The sequence below is a fragment of the Dasypus novemcinctus genome, chromosome 16, assembly GCF_030445035.2.
Source record: "Dasypus novemcinctus isolate mDasNov1 chromosome 16, mDasNov1.1.hap2, whole genome shotgun sequence".
In the NCBI taxonomy this organism is placed as follows: domain Eukaryota; kingdom Metazoa; phylum Chordata; class Mammalia; order Cingulata; family Dasypodidae; genus Dasypus; species Dasypus novemcinctus.
The window spans coordinates 62,401,020-62,428,059 of NC_080688.1; the positions used below are offsets into that span (position 1 = coordinate 62,401,020).

Sequence of the window (27,040 nt, forward strand, 5' to 3'; positions counted from 1 at the left end):
GTCTGGGTATAGGTATATCTCAATATATAAGGTTTATTACTTAAAAGTGAAAGTCAGAATATTATAAGTGAAATAATTTAAAATATATTAAGTCTACTTGTTAATGAAAAAATGCCACGGTGAATCCTTTTTTTGAACATACAGTGGACCCTATTGATATTAGTTATTCCCATTTTTAATATAGTCCAGTTAGTCTAATGGGACACTTACATAAGTTGTAGGAAAGATGGTAAACAGGGCTTTGTGCCATTATGTGTGTAGAATAGCAAATTATGAGCAACTATAGAAGGGAACCTTCTAAAGTAATTTTCCTATTACATTCATTTCGCTTATTGAGTTTCCTTTTTCTTTTTCTATTATTTAAATAGTATAGAGAGGTCACAGTGAAAAAGATTTTATGTAATGCCATGTATTTAAAAATACAGTATCAAAGTAATTTCTAGCAAAATTGTTAAATTTATATATTTAATTTATTATCAATTTTTTCTACAAAAATTTTTCTCAAAGAAAAATTCTCAAAAATCCGCATCCCAAAATGGTATTGTATATATGCTGTCGTAGTACAGATAAGAAACCTATCTTTCTTGATTTCTATTTTTTTATTCTCCTGAAGTTCAAGAAAGTTAGCAGGGTTGGAACCAAACTGTTAGTCTAATAGTATTGTGTAGATATTTTCATATTAAATTAAATTCCCGCAGCATAAAATGGAAGACATCCTAAGAAATGAAGGAATAACCCACAAAGAAGTGTATTCTTTGGTAACTAAGTCTTATAGCTTTAAGAGTTGGGAAAAATGTTATCAGCTTACTGTGTTTTATTTTATTGCATTTTCTTTGTATCTTAACTGTACTTTTGAAGTGTAATTAGATTAAATAAAAATTTTAAAAAAGAAATGTTTCTTGTTACTCTGTTAAGAGCAATGTTATACTTGTGGTTTCCTATCATTTCATTCACATTAGGTGTTAAGAGTGAAGAAACCTGCATTTCTGTAATGACATGGACAGTTAGTTTGTAATTTAGAGTAACTACTGATAATATTTTAGATTATGTTTCTAGAATAATTTTTAAAAATTTGTAATTGATATATTGAGAAAGGAAATGGCTAAGCACCAGTGTTAAAAGGTCAAGATTCTTTCCTTTAAATTAAATGCCTTACTAAGGTATCCTATTCAAAATTGAGGAATATTTGAAAAACAGCAAAATTTACACTACTTCCAGGAATAATCAAAAGGCTGGAATCAGTGAATTTTTTTCTTTTATATATATTTTTTATTAGAGAAGTTGCGAACTTAAAAGCAATCATGCACAATGTGCAGAATTCCCATACAACACTCCTCCATCAATATATTACATTGTTGTGGAACATTTGTAACATTTTGAGAGAACATGATCAAACTATTAACACTGACTATGATCTATAGTGTTCCTTTGGTATATTTTTTCCATACCCTCCCCCATTATTAACACAGTAGCTTTTTTGATATTGATGCAGGAATATTACAGTATTGCTGTTAACGATAATCTGTAAGTTAACATTAATTGTATTTTTCCCATGGTTCTCCATAGTCTTACTGCCTTGTAATAGTGATATATGTTTATTCTAGATCATAGAAGAATGTTCTTTTATTTGTCCTATTAAACCACAATCCTCATCCACCTCTGGGTTCACTATGTTACTCAGTCCCTACATTATTCTCTAGTTTTCTTTCAATTGACGTTTATATCCCTAGACTGCTCTTTTTAGCCACTGGAATCAGTGAATTTTTTAACAAGGTTCATGGACATGAAGGTGTGGGTAAAATCATATCTGATGCTTTTTTGCTCTTTCTGGGTGTATGTAATATAGTACAGGTATTTTAGTTGTGTTCACTGTAGTTCTGAGTCCTCAAAGCAGTAGGTCATGGATTTGACTCTGAAATAAAGAGATATTGAAATACGGTAACCTCTTCAAGTGCCCTGTTTTTCTATTATCAGTTTCTTTAAATATCCAGATAAAGTACCTGAGTCATGTTTTGAATAGTCTCACTATTCAAAACTTTCCCAACACTGTAGTTGGTAGTGAAGGGTTTAATTAAATTGTTTCCTTACTGTTGATCAGCTTTTGAATTACTAAATCTTTGCTTGCACCTCTTCTTTGATACTTTCAAAATTATAAATGAACTCTTCCATATCTTAGATAACTTTTCTGGGTGGAATAAATGATCTGTCATTTACCAGTAGGATATAAGGGCAAATGTAATCCTTAAAACTTTATTCTCCTTTGGAAACTTTAAAAAGTGAACATTTTTAATAATTGAGATGAGTATAATGGAAAAAGTGGAAAATAGACTGATTCAGTTTTAGTTTTTAAATGGGTTAACTCCTAAACATAAAATCTCAGTGCATATTGTTGTACTTTCTTTTCATTTAAAATAGCCCTATCTTCTTAACATTTTTCTTTTTTGCTCACTAGCTTTATGCTGTTATTCTGAAGAAAACACACTTGCAGTTTTTGGTATTTAAGACTTTTTCTGGAAGTGGCATTTCTCTATATAGATTTTTGTCTTTTCTAGTCGGTGAAGTAATCATCTTTTCCATGAGCTGTTTTCAAAATGACTGTTTCTAGTTTTCAAATTATTCTGTGTGTATTTTTCCATTTTTCTTGATTATTAGTAATACAAATACAGCACAAGTGATCTCATAACTATCTTCTCATTTGCAAATATAAATTTTCATCTTGGTAAATATTCTGCTCTATGATGAAAATGTGTTGTTGGTTTTTTTGTGGTTTTTTTTGTGGATAGGTTTTACCAAGAATGTAATTCTTGAGATCTGTCTCTTTCCCTCAGTCTCTTATCCCCATCCCCCTTTCCTACTGTCCCTCACACTCCCCCTTCTTTCAGCCTTTGAGTAGGTAATTGCTAAGAACTCTTCTTTCAGATGTAATATTTTTTGAGTCTCACTACCTGAATTGATCCTGAGTGTGATTTCTACTCCTCCCCCTTCTTCTTGATATTGTGGATGGTAGCACTGGGCCTAGGCCATTGATGGCAGGGGTCCTTTGGAAGCAATAAGACAGAATTTTCCTCCCCAGGTTGGGACAGAAGTGGTTGGGGGTGGGTAGCAGGGAGAAGAGAAGGAATTTTCTCTAGGTGTTATTGCAAACTCAATCCTTACTATAGCTGTAGAAATGGGATTGAAGGAGCAAACCCTGTATTAACTATACAGTCTTAGGCCTAAGATTTAGCAATGGGGGGTGCAGAGTCACATTTCCAGGTGTCTTTGGAATACAAGAGGAATTCCTGTTTCCTTGATCTAATTAGACTTCACAATGGGAGACTGATAATGTGTGTTAGTGGAAGGGCTCTTTAGTTAAGGATGATGCTAAATATGAAATAATCCATTTGGGTTTGAACAGTTTTCATATGAATACATCTAAGCTAACATTTCACCTGAAACAAAAATAAAAATACAACAGCCATATTTGTGGTAACCTCACTTAGCTATTAATCCCAGCAAAACATTTACTTAAATTGGGTTCATCTGTGATCATTTTAAGGCCCTAGCCCAGATAGTGTTGTTTCCTCAAATCTTGCATGCAGGCTTTGTAAAGCTGAATATACGTGCAAAGGTAAGCTAACTAGTAATGAAGGTACTAATTATAGAGGAAAGGTGGGCCTTTGGGCCAGTATTTGCAATCTTGTGTTCTTTGTTGAATCTTCTTTAACCATCACCCTAACCCTGGGAATAAACTGAGGAGTAACATGATTTCCCAGAATCATACAGTTAAGACGTAGTAGGTAGGACTTTAACCTGTGTGTTTGCTGCCTAAAATCCATTCTTCCTGTGATGCTGCCAGTCTCATCCTGTGTGTTCGTTGTTCCCTCAACATCTGTAGTCTGTTCTGGTTCCACCTAACTAGGATACAAATTTCTCATCTGTAAAATGAGAGTGGTAAATCATGTAATTACCTTGTATAGTTATAAAATACTGTGCTTCTAGTTATCAAGTTTGAAAGAGGGATTTTATGGATAAAGTTTGTAAGGGATTTTGTTTTGCTCTATTTTGTTTTTGTGATTCATTTGGTTTTCTTGATTCAGAGCATATCTGACTGAAAAGAAAACTAATTCATAGAATTAAACATTTGTCGTTAATAGTGGAGAAACCTCAAGGGTGTAAAAGGGAAAAACCTCACTGATTCAGAAATATGTGGCTGCACAGATCCATCATATTTTGATGTTTGAAAAGTTAGAATCTATTTATAGGCTAGGAGGTCAGTGAGAGTATATAAACCCATTTCTAGCATAAAATGGATGAGTTGCTGTTCTCAAAATATGGAAGGGGAAATGTATTTACTACCTTTAAAATGTAAATATGGTTTATAAATATGTATGTACTACGGCATAGATCTTAGGTAAAGGGAAATTTTAGTAAATTGTACTGGTGAAATGGCAAATGGCCTAGAACAGGAGGTGCAAACTTTTGTACAGGGCCAGAAAATAAATATTTTAGAGCTTGTAGGCCAAATGACCTTTGTCATCACCACTCAACTTACTGTTGTAGCGTGAAAGCAGACATAGATAATTCACAAATGAGTGAGTGTGACTGTGTTCCAGTGTAATTACAAAAATAGGTGGTGGGCTAGATTTGGCATGCTGGCCATAGTTTTACTGACCCCTGACCTAAAATGGAGCTAATTTTCTTTCGAAAGCCACAGAACCTAAATTATGGCAATTTACAAGATTTACAAAAAAATATTGCAAAAATTACAGATAATTTCCTCTATTCTATTTTTTAAATAAAAATCAACCAGTGGATTGCTCGGCCTTTTATTTTTTTTGCCTTGTAATTATAATGAGAAGCAAAATTTTCAAGAGTTTAATTGGAAAGAGAAACAGCACCTGGATTAACCACAGACTGAATAGTTACTGACTAATTGTATTAAATTTATATTTAAAGAGAGATGCTTTTAATGACTGCAGAAAACTACTAGTAAGTCATTGTTATAAATTTATGTTTTAAGACTTGCAACAGTTTGGCATATGGGAGAATATGGAGTTTGACTGGATAATCTTGAATGCTATAAGCATGAAATGTACTTACATTAATGACTAAATCTTAAATTGGAAGTGTTTCCATATGTAAATTTTATTTGAAATGAGTATTTTGATGTTTGTGAAAATCAAAATAGTCTTTTAGTGTGGTGTAGTTGTCTTAACAGCAAAGAGAAATTAACAAGTGAGGGCAAGAATAGTGTCTCCAATGTTTATTCTGTACTATAATGAATTGATAGATATCTGCTTCTGTTATTCATGTGCTGGGTGTTCCTAGCTCCTCCTCACTGGTTTGTTTTTTTTCCTCCAAGAAAAAATTCTTTTAAATAGCTGATAAAATCACCACAGAATCTGATCTGTCTTTCAGTTTCTGCCACAACAATTACGTTTTAAAAGAATGACACATTGTCACCCTTAGGCAGCTAATATTATTTAATGGTTCAGAATGCAAGCACTGGTGCCAAGTGCATTAAGCATACCTTATTTAATCTTGGTTTGCTAATGATAGGTATAAGATGACTTTAGAACACAAGATCGTTAACTGTGGTTTCTTGTTGGAAGACAAAGTTGGAAAGGCACCCATCCTCACTTTATTTAAGTTTGTATAGTTTTGACTTGCCATCATTTGAATATGCTGGAAATGGAAAATGACAGTGATCATAATTTCTTTTAACTGCTAAATATAATTACAATATGAAAATATTGCTGTCTCTGTTTATTATGAATACTAAATTTAAGCTAAGTTATAAGGTGTGCTGTTTGGAAATATGGAAGATACAAGAATGAAGCCAGATAACAAGTTTATGCTTGTATTTCCTACTGATGAAGACTGTCAGACAAGTTATTTCCATGGGTAGGTGATGTCGCTCTGCATGTACATAATACACTTATACTTTTTGCATGACTATACATGTAGGAGTGGTACAATGTTGACTTGACTGTTGACCTGTTGCCTTAATTTGGTGGTGGTGGGGTAAGAGGCTATGAATGGTATTGGCTGAAATAATTTACTGCAAACACAAAAGCACTTTTTAAAAATCCATTTTTAAAGTAGAACATGTGGTCAGATAGTCAATATTGTACTTGACCCTTATATCTTCTACACCCCAGTATTTGGACATCACACAGTATCTTCATTCATAATAATCATTTTAAACTCTGACGAGAACTCAATGGAGTGATATAGCTTTCTTTTCTTTTTTTAGAAAAGAAAAATCTCAAACATGAACAAATTCTCGCTATTTGAACTAAAAATCGTTTACCAACTGATACCAAGGCCATGTTGTTCAATTTTATGGTCATTGATGAACCCTTTTGGGAGAATCGGCATTTATTTTTAAGTAGTCAACTGAAATTGTGTCATGATCGTCAGAATTTCATATTGTGACATGTCTGTTCTTTATATAGTGACACCTAACAACTCATTTGCTTTCATGTTCAGTCATTCTGTTATTTTTTAAGAAGTTGCTCAATAGACCTATAGTTAGGTAACTTAGTTTTAAGGAATAAATACCCCAAGTATGTTTCATGTTTTTGTTTACTGACAATCTACACAATGGATGCTTATATTAAAATGGTAATTTTCATTGTGTTATATTTTAATAATTCATGTAAGAGTTTTGTAAGGTAGATGTGCTCTAATATTCATTTGTTGATATATTTAAAAATCTTAATGGAAATAGATGATTTGCCTGCATTTCATAAGTAGCTGTTGGGAGCAGATAGGATTCCTATATTTCTGCCTTATTCTAAAATAAAGCTAGTAGTGAGGTATGTGTGTTTCTTACTTGAATAAAAACTTTATTTTTGCTTTTTTGCTGTTATATTAGAAAAAGGTAGCATTAGCACTTTTAAAGCATGTATCTTGTCTACAAGCATGCATGTTGAGTTATTTTAGCATGGATCACTGCAGTGTAATTACTTTGGAACTCACCTCAGCTTCCTTTTTCAATATTTAGGGTGATTTGGGGGTGGAAGGGATCTCTTCTTTTTCCAATAAAAACTTTTATCTTTCCACAAAATCGTGTTAGACTGCATAACATTTCCTTAGAGTGTGAGCTGGTTGTCTTCCTCAGAAAAAAAGAAAATATAAATATTTCTCACAAGACATCCAAAGCAAAATCCTGAAAAATGGATTTTGTGAGTATTTTCTTTTTGTAGAATGTCGTAAACTGTGTAACATCTCTATTATAGAAAGGCTTTACTGGAAATAGGTAAGTCAGTTTACTAGGGACTTACAGTATTAGCTACTAAGAGAAACAACTAGGTTCAGTCTCTTAAGCATATAATTTAGGTTTTAATAAGTTTTATTAAATTTTCTATTTAAATAAAATCAGTTCCTTTCTCCATGGCGTGTTCCCTTTTTCTTAATCTTTTGCTCTTTAGGAGTGTGTTGGGAAGTCAGTGTAACATTGTTTAGTATGGTCTTGTCTTCTGTTCTTCATAATTACATTACTTTTCCTCTTTCCAAAGTTAGTCCCTCATCTTTGTAAGCCTGGGTTATCTTTTCCACTTTCACATCATGTACAAAATTTTAGATGTATAAAGTACAACTTTTTTGGTCAGTTAGAATGATAAGGTAAAGGCAGCTGGCATTTATAAACTTATTTAGTTTCAGAAGTATTTTTCACCCCACAAGTTAGATACAAGTATACATTTTCTTTCCTCCCTAGATGGACCTCCAGTTGTAGCTCATTATGATATGTCTGAGACCAACTCTGACCCAGAAGTGGTAAATGTGGACAATTTATTGGCGGCTGCAGTAGTTCAAGAGCGCAGTAATTCTATAGGAGGCCAGGACACAGGAGCTACCTGGAGGACCAGCGGGCTTCTAGAGGAGCTGAATACGGAGGCAGGTTGGTCTCCCTTCCCCTACTTTCCATTCTCCATTGCTGTAACTTGTACATGTTCTGGGAGCTGTTTTCTTTGCAGTGGACTTGGCTGAGGAAAACAGGCTGTACCAGACATGTATGGCATTAAATGATTGTGCCTATCCAGGATACCATTTATAACTGGAAGGGAGGTTTGTATAGCATGTCATTAATCTTTCCTTATCAGAAAGAATTAAAGGATTCAGAATACATAAGACATACATACATAGATAATTAATTAAGGCATAGATAGATTTCAGTAGACGTATTTCTTGGGCTAGAAATACCCAGCATATGCAAAAATAGCCCAGATGACTACATACTCCACCCCACACACACATACCCCTCAGGATTTCCCTCATTTAACTCTTGATAGCCACCTTGCAGCTTGAGAAGGGAGCTGTTTACACTTTCCCTGTTCGTTGTGCTATAACCGTTTCTTCTGCCTCTCTGTGTGCTATAGTAGTTCATGTATTTGTCTTTTCTAACCCCTTTTCTTTCAGTTACTGCCTTAGTTATCACAGAAAAAAATCTCTCCCTGTCTTGCACTCGTTATTTTTCTTGGTTCTGTGATTATTCTTGAGAGTGATATTTATTCACTGTAAAACCCATTGCTATTACCATTGAAAACCCTTCACAATGCTTCCAAGTCTCCTTCAATATTTTCCTCAAATATCTTTCATCCTCTTTCTAACTTAAACCTTTTTGAAAAGTACTAGTGCTTAAGTTTAAGGGGGACTGCGGAACAGACTACTATTATAGTGTGTATTTTTCTTATATTAGCGTTATTGAAAGATTATAGTTTTCTAGTTATGTTATAAATTATATTGACTTTTATGAGCTAATTACTAACTTAAATGTACCTAAGATACAGTTTTTATGGGAGATGATTTTTGTATTACAAAAAAAAAAAAGGACGATAAGTTTAGAAATTTTAAATTGAAATTTGTTAGGAAATTTAAAAAGGAGACAAAACTCCATAGATCATTGTGCCTTAATCCTTCCTTTCATAATCTTTGGTTGGAAGTAAATAAAAATCTCTTTATTTGCTGAGCTTCGGATAGATACATTGTGAATCATTTTGGAATAAGACCTGGACTTAGTTTTGACTTCCTGCTAACCATCCATTCAATCTTGGACAGTGGTTTCTCTTCTGGACTTAAGTTTTTATATGTATAAATACTTGCTTTTTCTAATCCTTTGAAAAGAATTAAGTAGTAATTTGTATCAAAGGAGAGTAGTTTGACTACATTTTGTGTAATGTGTTTCTGGTAAGTTATATAAGTCATTTACTTTATGTTTATTCTGTATACTGGATGGTTTAACCCTTTTTGTCAATCGGTAATTAAATGATCCATTCTACTTCAGTTTTATTTCCCTGTTCCCTTAGTGCTTTCTTCTTCTTTTCTTTCTCTTCCAACATGTATTCAAGAGTGCTGCCCACATTTGTGTTTGGATTTAAAATATGTTTCCCAGGACAGAACCACAAATTACAGTGGTTTTCTAAGAAACCACTCACTACCCATTGCTCCTTGAGAATCAAGGCTTAAGGATCAGATTTTGTCTGTTGGATACCATATTTGAGGCTTCTACAAAGCCGTGGTGAGCATGACCCTATTACCTGTTTTGAGTTGTGCCCTATTAAAGAAAGGAATAGCTTTCTTGATGAAAAAGTTCAGTGCTTGCAGGAAATTGAGCCCTTCCTTGTGATGATTTATGTAATATGCATGGCAATAAGTAATTTTTTTCTCAGAACATTTCAGTTATAGACTATATCTTAAGGCAACTATTTGATGATTTGAAATAGCAGGTAGGAAATATAGCCATGTAAGTACAGGCTGGAGAGGAAGTGAAGTCAAATAGGGCAGAGTATATTTAGGTAGTTAGGGTCCCTGGGATATCTGGGAAGATGTCACCTGTACACTTCAGGGACTAAAAGATGGTGTTTCCAGTTACAGAAAGTTTTAGACTCTTTTTCCAAACTTGTTCTTTTGGTCTTGGCCATCACAATCAAATAGACCACCTTATAGAAAATCTTTGAGAAAAAATTGAACACTCTATCAATTTTGGCTCTTCATTTTCATATAGAGATTCTTAATATTAGGTTGAACTATATGGAATTGTTAATATTTGATTGCTTAAAAAACCCAGGAGTTTCATATGATTCAACCTAATTGTGCAAGGCTGGGAGTTCTTAAAATATCATTAAAGTCACCAGGATTGAGGATAGCATTGGTACATTAAGATTCAAGTAATTGTTAACTTGATGATGTAAATAAAAAATTATTTTTTTTCTTTAAAAAATTACAGTCATACAAAGATATAAAATATATATATATAACACTGAGTACCTACCAGGACTCTTCTTAAGAAATAAAACACGACAAAAATATGAGTGGAAGGAAACATCTATGGCGTCAACTGTTCCTTTTGTTCTTCCTGTCTTAATCCCAAAGCTGCCCTGAATTTGTACTTGATGTTTGGTATTCCTATTTCTATATATTTTTACTTCATTTGTTATGTATCTGTAAACAAGCTTGTTTTAAAGCTAATTACTAATTACCACATTACTAATTATCACATTGAAGAAAGTAATCATTTGCAACTTTTTTAGCTAAACATTTTGTGAGCGTCATTCATGTTGATATGTGTGGCTCTCATTTGTTTTTTTTTCACTGTTATGATATCACAATTTATTTACCCCTTCTCTCAGACATTTATGGTGCTGTTGTACATGTGATGCTGTTAACATTTCTTTTAAGTGTCTTTTGGTAAATGTGTGTGATAATTTCCCTAGGATATAATAGAGAGCAAGCACGTGCATACTGGATTGTAAGTCATGTGTAGGTTTTATGTATCATAGGATGTGGTTATCCTCATAGTTTAGCTGATCCCCATAACATTTTCTTATGTAGCCAATTATTGTCTCATTCCAAGTCATTTTTTTTCCCCAAACATGACAATGCAGGTATGTGAGTAATAAATAAAATGCTCTGTACTCTGGTTTTGATGTAATTGTCATAGAACCAGTCGTGTAGCTGAATATATGTGCAGTGTCACAAAAAATGTTAATAAGAGTTTATGCTAGAGTATCAGTTTATAGCTTTGAGACTTTGACTGTTAGTATCACATGGATGGTTATTCTTGTGGTTTGAGTGTAAGATGAATGTTCTAATGATTAGTCTGGACGTTCTCTCTACCCTTCCCAACAAAATAAAAATCCAGTAATAGGACAGACTATTCAGAGGTTCAGTTTAGTCAAAAGCAGCATTTCAGAACTGGTATGCAACCCCATTCCATTTAGGATCACATGAGTAATCAGTGGTGATAGAGTAGCTTGCTTTTTCCAAGCAATTGGCTATGTTCTTGTATCCAAATAGTCTTTTTTTTTTAAGATTTATTTTTTATTTATTTCTCTCCCCTCTCCCCCCAACCTCCCTGTTGTCTGCTCTCTCTGTCCATTTGCTGCTTGTTCTCCTTTGTCTGCTTCTGTTGTTGTCAGTGGCATGGGAATCTGTGTTTCTTTTTGTTGCGTCATCTTGCTGTGTCAGCTCTCCGTGTGTACGGCACCATTCCTGGGCAGGCTTAACTTTCTTTTGCACTGGGTGGCTCTCCTTAAGGGGCACGCTCCTTGCACGTGGGGCTCCCCTATGCGGGGACACCCATGTGGCACGGCACTCCTTGCACACATCAGCACTGCACATGGGCCAGCTGCACACGGGTCAAGGAGGCCCGGGGTTTGAACCACGGACCTCCCATGTGGTAGACGGATGCCCTATCCACTCGGTCAAGTCCGCTTCCCCAAATAGTCTTTGCTATTTCATTTTAGTTTTTACCAAGGCAAAAGAGTTGAATCATAAGTGGATTAAACAGCTAAGTAAAATAAGTAAAGCCACTGGTCAACAAAAGACTTAAATTTTCCATTTCAATGTTTGCCACATGGTTACTTTTTCTCACTTCATGCTAGAATTGTAGTCGGTAGATTTCTAATTTATTCTCCTGCCCTGGAATATATAGCTCTTGCTGTAGTATTTCCTAAACTTGAACAAAGAAATCACCCAAGGTGCTTGTAAAAATTCAGACTCTTGGGTTTCTCCCTGAAGGTTCAGTAAGTAGACCTGAAATGGGATCTGAGGATCTATTTTTAACAACAACCCTGGGTAATTCTTGCATTGGATATGTTTAGGAAACAGTGTACCAACATTTCTAAAATAGTTTAATTTTTAATTGTTCATAATAGCTTACTATAAACATATATGTAGATTTACTTATCATTTTTTCCATCAGCCTTCTTGTCAGAAAGGTAACTGATGAATGTTTTCCCAATCTTTAAAATAGGGTAAGTAATCTTGCTGGTCCATAATACAAACATAGTAGTAGTGCGGAGAAACAAATGTTGGGTTTCCAGTTCCTACTGTTTTTTTGTTTGTTTGTTTGAAATAATCAGACTGGAATGGGCAGGTTTCTAATATTAGCACTTTACACTCAGCTTATCTGTCTTTTGAAGGAAATAAAGTTTGGTTGTTTGCCTGTTTTATATGGACTATAAGATTTTACATTTTTGGTCTCACTTTTTAAAGGCTTTTTTTTTTAAACATTCTTATTGAAAGAACTAAATACGGTAATAATTGGTTTGGTTTTTAGAACTAAATGAGTAGTAGTGACTTGAGATAGGTATAAATTTTTAGAAACGTGTTTAGCATGCCATGGTCATTCTGTATGTAATAATTTTCTTTCAAGTACTACAGATAATTTTAGGACTAGTTAGTGGATTTGCACTTAACAGTAGCAACATGATTTCTTTTGAAGACAAAAGAAAATTTTAGCAATAATAATTTAGTTACCACCTTCTCTGTGCTTGCTTTTTTTTTTTTTTTAAAGATTTATTTATTCATTCATTTCTCTTCCCTCTCTCCCCCACCCCGGTTGTCTGGTCTCTGTGTCTATTTGCTGCTTCTTGTTTCTTTGTCCGCTTCTCTTGTCAGCGGCACGGGAATCTGTGTTTCTTTTTGGTTGCGTCATCTTGTGGTGTAAGCTCTCCGTGTGTGCGGCGCTATTCTTAGGTAGGCTGCACTTTCTTCCGCGCTGGGTGGCTTTCCTTATGGGGCACACTCCTTGCGTGTGGGGCTCCCCTACGCAGGGGGCACCCCTGAGTGGCAGGGCACTCCTTGCGCGCTTCACTGTGCATGGGCCAGCTCCACACGGGTCAAGGAGGCCCGGGGTTTGAACCGCGGACCTCCCATGTGGTAGACAGACGCCCTAACCACTGGGCCAAGTCCATTTCCCTGTGCTTGCTTTTCTTATCCTATCCTACCCTGTTTCTGACTTATCAGTGTGTTGAAAAGGTCTCTAGTGAGAGGACAAAAATTTAAAATTTTCTCATAGAATGAAAGAAGTTATATTTCCAAAGAGCTGCCTAGGCAAAGACCAACACAGAGATAGCCAGGTGCCACAATAGCTAAATAGAAATCCTCTGTTTTATTTTAGTTTAATATATAGTCGTTGTGGTATTTACATGTTCTCTACCAGCTTATTCTTGTCTTAAAACTAGAGAAGATTGGCACTGGCAGTATTCGAGAGAACCCCATAGTGCCTTTAACTCAGCTGTGTATGCTTTAGGTACCAGTCTGCCATCACATTCCTGTGAAGTCATGGGAGGGGGATAGAGAATGGCTCAAAGGCCAGAAAATGTCAGACTTTGCACAGGAGCTTCCAAACTAATGTGTGACATGCCGCAGAGGGTTATATTCAGAGAAAAAGACCAATCGTCCTTAAAAATAGACACAAGAGAGAACACATCCCCTGCTGATGGAAAATGCTTTCGGTATTCTCATAGCGTCCCACAGATGTGGTATGGTTCGCAGCCGACTTGTTATCTGTCTTGTACATCTTATTGAATAGCTCTGATAGAAATAGGCAAAACTCTGACACCATTAGACTAGGAGTTCTTACCATTCACCAGGAAATTTGTATTTACTCCCCCAGCATGTACTTCATTTCCCTTACTTTATCTTCTTCCGTTTTGACTAAGTAGTCAAGATATTGATTATAAGAGCATACCCAGATATTAAGTGATTAATTTTAGAACATCATATTGATTATGTAACAATACTAAATTTTAGCAGAGTTGGAGTACAATTTTTATAAACTAGAACTATGGTGATAGAAGTGGGCACACAGATACTAAGAATTAATAAATTCCTTCTTATTGGATTTCTTTTTATTTAAAATTAATTTATTTTTAAAAAGATACATGGATCACACAAAATGTTAAATTAAAAAATACAAGAGGTTCTCATATATCCCACTTCCCACAACCCCCACTCCTCCTACATCAACAACTTCTTTCATTAGTGTGGTACATTCATTGGATTTGATGAGTACATTGTGGAACATTGCTACACAGCATGGGTTATAGTTTACGTTTAGTTTACACTCTCTCCCAGTCCAGTCAATGGGTTATGGCAGGATATATAGTGTCCTGCATCTGTCCCTGCAATATCATTGAGACCAACACCAAGTCCTGAAAATGCCAATAGCACACCTCTTTTTGCCTCTCCCTGCCTTCAGCAACTCCCATGGCCACTGTCTTCACATTAATGATATAATTTCTTCCATTGCTAAAGTCACAGTTTTTCTATAGTAGAATACCAGTAAGTCTACTCTAATCCATATTTTATTTCTCCATCCTGAAGACCCTGGGATGGTGATGTCCACTCCACCTCTAAATCGAGAGGGGTCTTATTATTGGATTTCTTAATCAATGTTGTTTAAAGCATCAAATAATCAGGTTAGAATAGTTTGGATATAGCAACCATAACTCCCACAGTCTGCCTTTTTAATTTAATTCCATTTATTTTTTAAGATCATAATAGGCTGAGCCCCTTGCTGTGTGTCTACCACAAGTGGCTTTAAATGCCTCTTAGAGAACACCTCCTTGCTTCTCAGTAGGGATGGAGAGTTTGGAGAGTGATTGTGCTCACAGACAGTATTCATGATAGTGGAACTTGAAGTGGAGAGTGACTAAGAGCCAGGTGTCGGTAGTGTTTCACAAACGAGTGGATGTGTCCAGGAGTCAGTATAAGACAGTGAAAGGGTAATATTCTGGAAGATATAGGCTCCTGGTGCTGGTGCATGAGGGTGGAGGACAGTCATTTGTAAGTAATCCTGGTAGTGAAATTGTAGTAAAGGAGCAGCTTCTTCCATAGAGGGCTGCAGAGGAGGCAGCATCTTTAGGAAAATCAGATGTCCACAAGGAGGTGGAGAGAAAGTTCAATGTAGTTGGAGTTCCATAAAATTGGCATTACAGAGGGCATGGAAGAGTTGTGAGAGAGTGAGTAGTGGGTGGCTGGAGCAAAGGAGAATAACAACAGAATTAAGAGAATAAGATGGGAAATGGATGATCACAAAGGTTTGTATTTTGTGGGTGATTAAAGTGGGTGGAAATAAAATATTTTACTTCTCAATTTATTCATATTTCTGTGACTTTTAACAGTTTTATACAGTCCAGACTTTAGATGCTCTCTTCCTATCTTGCTCCTAACTCTCCCAGTGCTTTCTCCTTTAACCTTTGGGGTCTTCTCCATGCTCTGATACTGTTACTTTTTACCACACTTATACTCTTCTACCTCATTGAGACCTATCACCTAGTCCTTATCAAAATTGTCCTGGCTTCACTTCCTTCCCATCTAGCATATATAGGCCCATTTCATCCTTGTCAATATCCTCAGCTCCCGTGTGTGGTTGGCCTTCTGTTGTACCCATCTGGCTAAGTCTGTTCCCTGGATAAATCTTTTGAGCCTATATCCAAACTGCTAAGCATAGCTGGAGAGAATCTCATAGTTGTAATCTGTAACCTCATCTTGGCTCTCAGTGCTGCCCAACAGTTCCCCTTTTTCTCTAGGCATTACTTGTTCTTCACAGTGGTGACTCACTTTTCTAATCCCATCCCTGCTACCCTATCCCCCTCCTGTTTTTTATATGATGTTGCCACATTCTACACAGATCAAGATTACTTCAGCTCTCTGTGAGTCTTTGTTCTCTGCTTTTTTTCCTACCCTCAATTTTTATATATTGCCAGGTCTCTCCCCTCTTTAAAAATTAAACATACATATATACCCCCTGTCCCTCAAACCCATCTTCTCTCAGTACCATCTTGTCTCCTTTCCTAAATAGCCAAACTTAAGGTTTTGTCTATTTTTCCTAACTTGCCTTATTCTTTTTCAGCTTGCTACATTGACTTTAGCTCAACACTTGCCTTGCTACGTTTCCCTAAGATCAGCTTACTGCTGATTCTAGCGGGCACTGCTTAGTCTCCCTTCCTATCTGATCTCTTGCTTGGGTATTTTTAAGCACTTCTTCCTAGAAATCCTCATCCTTTAGTGTCCACAGCCTCATATCTTCTGTTTTTGTTTTGTCCTCCCCTCCCCGCCTCTCTCTGTCCTTTGTGGACTCCTCTTCCTCTGCCCATGCCTTAATTTTTAGTATTCGTCAGGGTTCTTTCCTAGGCTTCCTTCACTCTTCTGGATTACCTTTATTTCCCTCCCTACTGCTATTGCTGAGGACTTATTAGATCTGTATTTCCACCCTAGACCTGAGGTTTGGAACAGTATGCTGCTGGATGTCTCAAAGGCACATTTTAATCATTATGTCCTAAGCAGCCACCTTCAGCTAGTTGGCCTGTTTCTTTCCTTCTGTTCAGTAGTATACTAAATCATGCTATAATTCCATTCAGTTACCTAAATCAGAACCTGAGCTTCATTTCTGACTACTTGTGTTCTTTCATATCTCTCTCTCTCACACACACACACAAACACACAAACACACTCACACACACACAGACAGTATTCCCCATGTTGTCCCTTTCCTAGTTCTGTTGTAGTCATTTTCTTTTCCCAGGAAACTATAGTAGTTTCCTTGCCTCCAGTATTTCCTGTCCCACTATCAGTTCCATTTCTACAGTCCAAAAGAATATTTTTTAAAATGCAAAACCAGGTGATGTCTCTTTTCTGATTAAATTCTTTAATAGCTTCTTACTTCTCAGGTTCAAGTCCATATTCCTTACCATGACCTGACCGCTGCTAACTTTGACAGCCTTGCTTCCCATTATTCTTCTTAAGTCCATTCCCCCAATTCTTAACAGAACTTTTAAGTCCTAAAGGACAATGAAATGTTCCTGTTCCTGTTGTTGCTTCCCATCACTTGTGCTTTACTCTTCCCTCAGGGTTCAGTTTCCCTGATAACCCCCAAATCTGGAGAATGTGCCTTTTCTGTATGCTTTCAGGCCATTCTTTACTTCCCTATCAGTGCAGTTTTCAAGCCATAGTGCTTGACTGTGTTTTTTTCTTTTTTCTTTTTTTTTTTATTCCTGACTATAATGTAACTGTGTTGAGGGCAGAAACCATGTCTCGCTTGTTCTCCTAGCACCTAAGATAGTGCATGGCTTTTATGAACAAGTACTTATTGTATGAGGAAATAAACTGTTAAAGCCACAGAAAACAGGCTGCTTGAAATATTGAATACAGATAAGTGAAGGGACATGGTTTGAAAAGAGAAACTCAGTTTGTATTCCTTCCTCTGGTTCTGTAAGTAGGAGCAGTGTGCATGATGATAGCTATAATTAGATGATTGACGCAGATATTAAACAAAAGACTTGACCACAAGCAAGGTGTAAGTGGAATCAGACAAGAATCGAGATTTACAAAGTTGAGATTTAAACAAATTCCATTTAAGCAACCACCCTAGATTTAGCAAAAATTGGTTTTGTCTGATGAATGTCACCTTTTGTGTGCTTGTAGGGTTCAAAGATATGTGCCTGACCCTAAAACCCCATGGAATCCTATCTAGATTATTTTTTAATACAGAAGATTAACAAGGCAATGCAGACTGTAATATAATCTCAACCACCAGTTATATCTAGAAGCCATATTTTTTTCTAGAAGCCATATTAAGCTTTTTAGTCTTCTCTGTAGATCACTTTCAATTGAAGAAAAAAGGTAAATACAATAATAAAGAATTGTGAAAAGGATTCAAAGAGCACCTACATGTTTTCATAATGTTATACATGACACTTTGTATGTTATACATACATTGCCCAAAGTTTCTACATAGCACTGCAGTGAATATCTTTGTACATCGTAACCTTTTATTTTTCTCTTAGGCCTAACTCTAGGGATGGAATTACAGTCAGAAGTTGTAAAAATTGTAAGCCTTTTGCTTTAGGGACTGTCCATAGCTTTCCAAAAGTACAAGGTTTTCCAGCTACCATGAACAGCATTGGAGTGAGGGAGATGAGGTGTCTGAGGGAGGGGGAAGGAAGGATTTCATGTGGAAAATTTTCTTTTCTTTATATTGATTTAGTTTATATGGGCTGTCGTAAAGGACTTTTTTTTAAATATGGAGAAATTTTTCTATCAAGTGGCAATTTATTTAAATAAAAATAGCTTTTAAAGAGTAAATGAAAACTTACACCTATTGCAAGCCTGTTTTATGCCCTGTTAACCCTAGGTATTCTAAGATTCATCCTTTTAAAGTTCAGCCCATTTAAGAGCTGGATACATAGGCTAAATTATTTTGACTCTAGAATTGTTTTGGGAGCCTTGTACTTTGACATTAGCCCATTAGCCATTACTGAGAGTTCTGTAGTGCTCACATTGTCTGTGATGTTGGAAAATGTGTTTTAAGAAACTCTTCTGTGAAAAAATCCTTATATGCCCCGATTCACTAATGGTTGTGTTCCTCCAGAGTGTGTGGTTTATGCCTATCTAAAGAAAACTGTCAGTAGTATACAGGTTATGTTTCAGTTTTGTTCAAAGCCAAAATTGTGATCTACTTCTAACCTTCCTCCCTTTCAGATGTAGTTTTGGCTTCAGACTTTGTCAAATTCATATTCTTTCAGGGGAAAAAAAATGTAAATCTTTCACAAAGCCTCCCAATATAAATATGGAATATAGCATTAATGATCAGTTCTGTTATTATTTTATTTGTGCCTTTGAGCTTTTCTGGTTTAGAATTTTGTTCTATCAAAATGATAAGCATTATAGAACCCCATTGCCCTCTAGATGGTGGCATACCTATTTTGCACGTCATTAAAACTAGGGTGGGGAGCAGATGTAACTTGGTGGTTTGAGTGCCTGCTTCCCATGTATGAGGTCCTGGGTTCAATCCCAGGTATCTCCTAAAAAAAAGGCTGGAATTGAATGCAAAAAGCATTGACAGAATAAAATATAGAGAATTAGTGCATTTTATATATACACATATATACATGCACAAAAGCTTTTTCCCTAAGGAATAAGAGTAGAAAGTTAAGAGACTTTTGTGTGTACCTGGGATATTGCCAGTTCAGTTCTGGACCACCACAATAAAGTGAGTTACATGAAATTTTTAGTTTCCCAGAGTATATGAAAGTTATGTTTACTTTATATTGTAGTCTATAAAGTATATAATAACGATGAAACAATTTGAAATATTGCTAGAATTGCCAAAATGTGACACAGAGACATGAAGTGAGCATATGAGCTTTTGGAAAAATGGCGCCAGTAGACTCCGTGTAGGGTTGCCAAAAACCTACAGTTTATAAGAAGCACAGTTATCTGCAAAGTACAGTAAAGTGAAACACTAAAACGAGGTATGCCTGTATTTCCATGTGTTTAAACATTTTCTTAGCCATGAGTAAGCATTCTGCTTAAAATTTTTAAAGCCAGTTTTTATTTTTTTAAGCTGACAGTATACTGTCTCAGATTATTTGACATGAGTAATAGTTTCACTGTGGCAAGCTCTCATAGGCTGTTCTGTTTGTGTGGTTAAACCTGGATGAGAAATCTGCCAATGAATTGTTTCTGCTGTTTGTAAGAAGTCAAACTGTGGTGCTTATTTTTTTTGCCTCTTTACTCTCAGGTCATTTGGATCCAGGATTTCTAGCAAGTGACAAAACATCTGCTGGCAATGCACCACTCAATGAAGAAATTAATATTGCTTCTTCAGATAGTGAAGTGGAGATTGTGGGAGTTCAGGAACATGCAAGGTAGGATATTAATAGGAGTATTTTGATATTTAAAATTTTTTTTTTAACCAAAAAAGAAGGGAGAAGAAAATGGTAGGCTTTGTGGCACGACTGGCATGAATAGTGGGAGCTACCTTTCAGTTTCCTTTGGTTTGAAACACTTTCTGATTAGACATACTGATCTTAAGAATGAGTTGCCATATTGCCTTATATCAAGAACATCTCAACTTTATATATATGTGAACTAGAGCTGGTGCTTTTTCATTTTTGGCAAATGTCTAGACAGCTTGACAGATATTTCTCTTGTAGCAGAAATATCACTATATTTTGTCCCCTCTTGTTCATATTTTTTTTTTTTGCCTTTTACTTAACTTTGAAATATGCTGGTGGCAAGCAATTGGGAGAGTGACATTATGAAAATAATTTTATGAAGTTGACATTCTTTAAGGCAAGGGTCAGAAAACTACAGCCCATGGGCCAAATCTGGCCTACCACCTGGTTTTTTTTAATAGACCGCAAGCTAAGAATGGTGTTTATGTTTTTAAAAGTTGGAAGAAAATCATAACAATGTTTCATGACCCATGAAACTTACATGAAATTCAATTTCAGTATCCATAAATAAAGTTTATTGGAACATAGTCATACTCATTTACATATTTTCTAAAGCTGCTTTTGCACTGCACCATTAGAGCTGGGCATTTTGTCCATATGGACCACAAAGCCTAAAATATTTACTTACTCTCTGGCCCTTTGAAATAATTTTGCTTATCTCTGCTTTAAGGTATGCTCATATGAATTGGCTACAGCCCTCTCAGAGCTATTTCTAGGGAATATTTAACACACACCCACACATGCAACAAAATCCCTACTCTTTGGAACATGTGTATTCTAAATAACTTTTCTCCCATGCCACAAAGGCTAAGTTGTGATTTCCTGATTATCCCAAATAAATATATGACACAGTACTTACATTATATTGCTCTCAGATCTGATTTTACTCTTTGGTAGCTAGCAAGGTAATAAAAACATTCACAGGCGTTTTTTTTTGTTGCTTACATAAAAGGTGAATTTATAAGTGGAGACTTGGGGTAAAATACAGATGCATATAATTTGAAGGTATCATTTCTAATAAGATCTGGTTACACTTTCTGAGGGCATTTTTCAATTAAATTGGAACTCTGAGGGATGTAGAGTTTACTCAAATAGTTTAAAATGCCTTCTCTCCAAAAGTGGCCAATTTTGTCTTTATCAGAATTAGTGTTGTCTTAGCACTTCATTAAGTATGCCTGCATAGCTGCCCCCTTTTCACGTTCTTCTTTCTTCTTCCTTTTTTTTTTTTAATGGTTATTTCCCCTATTCCAGGGGGAATTTTTCTTCATTCTTCCACCTTTAAGTCATAACTTTTTTTCTGTCTTAATTAAAACCTTTTTCTGTTAGGTTTTCTTCCATTTATCCATCATACGAGGAAGATAGAATTACTGATTTCTTCTTTTACTTCATCATATGTTTTGCTACTGTTTTATTTCACCTTTGTTCCTTATGACACAGGAGACATTATCTTTTTTTTTTTTTTTTAAGATTTTTTTATTTACTTATTCTCCTCCACCCCCACCTCATTTCTTTCACACGCTGTCTGCTCGTCTTCTTTTAGGAAGCACTGGGAACTGAACCCTTGAACTTCCATGTGGGAGGGAGGCACCCAATCGCTTGAGCCACCTCTTCTCCCTGCTTGTTGTGTCTCTCATTGTGTTTCCTTGTTACGTCACCTCATTGTATTAGCTTACTGCTCCAGCCCATCTTCTCTAGGAGGCACTGGGAACTGAACCTAGGACCTCCATGTGGTAGGCGGGCACCCAGCTGCTTGAGCCACATCTGCTTCCTGACATTATCTTTTTAAGCCCCATGTCTGGATCTTTCAAGAATATTATAGGGAAGCAGACTTGGCCCAATGGATAGGGCTTCTGCCTACCACATGGGAAGTCTGTGGTTCAAACCCCAGGCCTTCCTGACCCGTGTGGAGCTGGCCCATGCGCAATGCTGATGCGTGCAAGGAGTGCCATGCCACGTAGGGGTGTCCCCGGTGTAGGGGAGCCCCACACGCAGGGAGTGAGCCCCATAAGGAGAGCCGCCCAGCACGAAAGAAAGTGCAGCCTGCCCAAGAATGGTGCTGCACACACGGAGAGCTGACACAATAAGATGACGCAACAAAAAGAAACACAGATTCCCAGTGCTGCTGATAAGGATGGAAGCGGTCACTGAAGAACACACAGTGAATGGACACAGAGAGCAGACAACTCGGGGGAACAGGGGGAAGGGGAGAGAAATAAATAAAAAATAAATCTTTAAAAAAAGAAAAGAATATTATAGTAGTCTTTGTTTTGGGGAACCTACTGTAATATAATACTTCTTTCCCTGCTTAGAGACAGATTGATGAAAGTAAATTGTCTTAAATTGTGCCAGGAGCACATTTTTTATTCACCAACTTCTTGGGTTTCATTTCAAAGTTTAAGTCACTCATGTGTTCCTATTTAAGTAGGAGAGAGTAATTATTATCTTGTGTTGCATATCCAATCTCTTGCTCTCTACTGAGACATATGACTTGGTCCAGTTCTCTGTCAGCTTCTGCCAAGTCTACTTTTACTATGTCCTTATGCCTAGTAATGTTACAGAGTGAACATCCCTTTTTTTCACCTCCCTTCCTCAAGTTTTCTTCTATCGTGAACTCTGGCTTCTTTTTTCTGCTCTCTGTAGTTTTGAGGAATTAAAATTTATCATTTTTTTTATTAAAACTTAGAAATTTAAATTCTAACATCTCCTCCCCCCTCCTTTTAAAACAACAAAACAAAATCACATCACAAAGATAAACTTAATCTCTGAACAGTTAATTTTTTTGGTTTTGCTTTTTAAAAAATCTGGACTGTCACTTTACTCTATAAAAATGTTTATTTTACTCTTGAACTAAGTCACATGACTTTGGGTAGTTTTTAAATAACATCCTTGGTGGTGGTAATTTTTTTTTTTTATTTCTCCCCTCCACCCTCATTGTTTGTGCTCACTGTGTGCTCTTTGTGTCTGCTCCTCTTCTTTTTTAGGAGGCACTGGGAACTGAACTTGGGACTTCCCATGTGGGAGGGAGGTACCCAATTGCTTGAGCCACATCTGCTTCCTAATGGTGTTTAATTTTGTCCATACAGTGGACTGTAGAGTTGACAGATTCTATTGGAGTATTTGAAACTGGTATCATTTTAAGGGTATCTTTTATTTTGGTCTCTGAGTCTAGGACTGAGTAGACTCTGACTGACTCCATTCTGTCTTCCTGAAGTTTGTTTCAGCAGTTCCTTTTTAAGTGGCCTGAAATTCTTTCAAACATTGGAATTAAAAAGCTGAGAAGCAGGTTGGGGAAGACTTTCTAGTTGATTGCTTCAAAATTGCCCCTTTGACTACCTGCATCTCATTTGGAATTTATTTCTTTTACAGGTCTAGGGTTGCAGTTATGAAGTATTGATGGGCTTCTGGCAGGGTTATCGCATGGAAAAAGGTTTTAGGTTTTGATCCACATCTTTTTGTTTTAATATGATTTGCATGCATAGATGTTTTGTTTGGATTTAGTTCTGTTATTTTTTCTTTTGACATTCTGCATTGTTGTGAGCTTTCTGATCGTTTTTAAAAACTCAGACTTGATCCTTGAGTAGTTCTATTTGGAATTGGAATTGTGATTGTCTGACTTGTATTGGGTGCCATTTTTCCATATTGGAAGGATTTAGTTTAACTTTTGCACTCAGTAATCCTAGTTGAGATGTGCCCTTTTTTAAAAAAAAATACACATGTGTTTTTTTCCTTGCATGTTAATATCTTTTCCCATTCTTTTATTTTAGATTTTGATGTATTCACTTAGCTTCTGTGTTTCTTTTAGTCAGACTAGAAAGCATGCTTTCTGAACTAATGGTTGATTGCATCTTTTATGGCTGCCTTGTGTTGCTGTGGTGGACTTCTGATATTATCTAAACATTATTATTTCTAGATGTTAATTTTTAGACAGTTCACTTACACAAAGATGTTCTTTGCCAGTGAGGTAGAGACTTTTCCAACATCTCTAGTTCTTCTGTGCCCGCTTAATTTTGCCCAAAGTCTCAATTTATGATCCTTCTTCCAGTTTTTCCTCTGTTCTTGGTCCCTTTTCCTTCTCTTCGTGTACCAGTTTCATTGGAATTGCTTTAGGAAGATGAATGTGTGTAGCGCAGATCTTTCTGTTATGGAGCTGTGTTGGAACAGTTCTCTCAGTTTCAGTTCTCTGAAGCTTTTGTGAATAATCAGATGCTTACCTCATTTCACTGTAGTCTTCTGGTCCTGTGGTCATTGTTAATACTGGTGTATTGCTCAGCAAAAGAATTGATGCAGGAAAACTTTTGCATTTAAGACTAGTTGCTTTCTTGAACCAATTACTAACATTAACCCTGAAAAAGTTAGGGGGGTTGGCTAGCAAACAAAGTCTAGGAAAGGAAAGTTTCCCCAAAACCACACTCATTCACTTCATCTTCAATTAGGAAAAATAAGTAGGAATGTTATCCAAGAGGTCACCTTCAGGCTCTGTAAATGAGAGAAGAAATGATTAATTTTTAATATTCATTTCTTAGAACAGGAAGTTAACTATATCAAAAGCAGACCATCAGAGCCTGCTCCCTTTCTTCTTTTCCACTGTGAAGTCTCTTTTTTATTTTTCTCAGTGTGTGATGAGCAATTATCCTATCAAAACTTGGGAAGCGGACGTGGTTCAACTGATAGAATGTCCGCCTACCATATGGAGGGTCCAGGGTTCGTGGTAAGCTGGCCCACATGCAGTGCTCCCACGCGCAAGGAGTGCCATGCCATGCAGGGGCACCCCCCTTTAGGGATGCCCCACATCCCAGGAGTGGCCTCGCAAGGAGAACTGCCCTACATGACAAAAGTGCAGCCCACCCAGGAGTGGTGCCACACACATGGAGAACTGGCGCAGCAAGATGATGCAACAACAAAGAGACAAAGAAGAAAAAAAACTTAATGTTTTAAAGTTTTTTCTAGCATTTTGGAAAGTGAGGCCCAAGCATTTTCTTGGTTATGAGACTCAAAATATTGCTTTATGTTTTTATACTATCTGGAATCAAATGCAGGTTAAACACTTTGTAAAACCAAATTCTGTTTGGTTGCTCTTACAAAATTAGATTGGGCCAACTAAAAGGCAGCCCCACTGCCTGTCTTCCATAATTCAGAAAAGGGCTATGTGATAATGCATGAAAATCTGGCTTTTTGCTTGTTCGTTTGTTTTTTATTTTGTTTGGTTTTTATTTAAGGTACCTTAAAAATTTCAAGCCTCTCACATCCTGTGTAGCACATGTCTGTAGGGCTTATAACGATTGTTGCAGTTCCCCTTCCTTTGCCCTCTCATTTGTTTCTTAGATTGCCTTTTTAATTTGGTACTATTTTAAAATGTGTGAAGGCTTTTTCTGTCCTCATCCATATCCTAGCTACCATTTTATACAATGCGTGAGGTCATTAAGTCATAAGAATTTGTTGATTATTTTATTGGATTTATGTTCCACACAGATAAGTTATAACTATACACTATAATTTTTTAAACCTCTACATATCCAAGTTATCAGGATTCAGATCAAGAAATAGGACAAAAGTTCCCCTTGTGGCCCCTTCCATTTACAACCTTCCCCCACCCTCCTTAATTACTATTCTGACTGTAACAGGATAGATTAGCCTGTTTTTTAACAAATCTTAAAAAGTTGCCAATGACCTCAGCAGTGACCTTAGAATCATTTCTAACATTCCTGATGGATGCCCCAGTAATTGCTTGTATGCTTAAAAGGCTATATGTTCTATTTTGTAGTGACTGTAATTGTTGTGTGGTAATGATCATCCAAACTTGCCTTCCAGAGACTGATTGATGGTTCTTACTATCTTCTTGAGATCTCTGTACAAGGTAGAGTAGGCACCTCTCATGATGGCTGCCCAGCCCACAGTGATTCTCCCTTCTTTGAATACTACTCTTTCAGCTATCATTAATAGGAGCAGGCAAGCTTTTGACCAAAGGTGGGTTCATCACATTCTCCATAGAATCTCAAATTTTCAAATTAGAGACTGAGAAGGTTGGGACCTGAGTCAAGTAAATGAAGCCTTGTTGTTCCATGACCCTTGGATTTTTTTATCTTCTTTAGTACCTTTCCAGTAAATTTCCTTTTTTGCTCAAAGTTGCCTGAGTTGGTTTCTGGTTCTTGAAACCATTTGCAATATAAGTACAGAAGTGATCTGTTTTTACGTAGTTGAGGATTGGCCTCTTCCTTCTTCTTTGTCCAGGCTGAATGTTCTCAATTCCATAGACCACTTCCCAGTAGTCAACACATTCTCAACTTCTCACTATCCTAGCCCTCTTTTTGTTCCAAACACATATTAGAATCTGTTTTGCTGTTTTTTGAATGCCTGTAAGGATCAGGCAGTGCTCACAATCAAACATAGTACTCAGGTATAGTCCGAGGAAGGTAGAGTTGTTTAGTGGAAAATAAACCCCACAAACCCCCAGGAGGCCCGAATTTTTTTTTTTAAAGGAGGTACTGGGATTGAACCTCGGACCTTGTACATGGGAAGCAGGCTACTGAGCTACACTCTGGAGATGATCCGGTTTTGTCCTGGTTCTATGTTTAACTTGCTTAAGACCCTGGACAATTGTCTGTTGGCCTTGGTCTTCTCCCTTATAAAATGAACAAATTTGATCAGATCCATTTTAAAGCCACTTCCTGAGGTTACATTGTATGACTAGTTAGGGTGTAGTGCAGAGTAAAAGTTGGGACTAAATACCTATTTTATTTTAGAGATATTTAGAAATTCTGCCAAATATTACATTGACTTTCTTTGTAGGCACTTGTTCTTGAAATCTTTTTTTACTAAACTTCTCAGTCGGCTTTTCCTCAATTTGTACTTGTGCAGATAAGCTTTTGAGCTTTTGAAGAACTTTGTAGTTTTAATTTGTAAGTCTGGGCCTGTCTTAATTTTACTATGCTGATTTTCTCTGTTTTGCCCTTTCCAATTAATGCAAACTTCTGTAAAATTACAACATGATGTGTTGAACAGTTTCAGGCCCCAAATCAGACCTGGTC

General features: G+C 36.4%; 1 protein-coding gene across 5 annotated transcripts in view; it reads left to right on the forward strand.

Annotated features, from left to right (window-relative positions):
- ARK2N (arkadia (RNF111) N-terminal like PKA signaling regulator 2N) overlaps positions 1-27,040 on the forward strand; it is a 109,372-nt gene that overhangs the window by 75,873 nt on the left and 6,459 nt on the right. For 2 of the 5 annotated variants that reach the window (XM_004484696.4, XM_058277617.2), the window contains 2 exons: positions 7,706-7,888; positions 19,799-19,925. In XM_004484696.4, the coding sequence (XP_004484753.1) occupies positions 7,706-7,888; positions 19,799-19,925 (310 nt within the window). Of the gene's footprint in view, positions 1-7,705; positions 7,889-19,798; positions 19,926-23,381; positions 23,445-27,040 lie in introns of those variants that run through there. The other 3 variants (XM_004484698.4, XM_058277618.1, XM_004484697.5) reach the window with 2 other exon arrangements.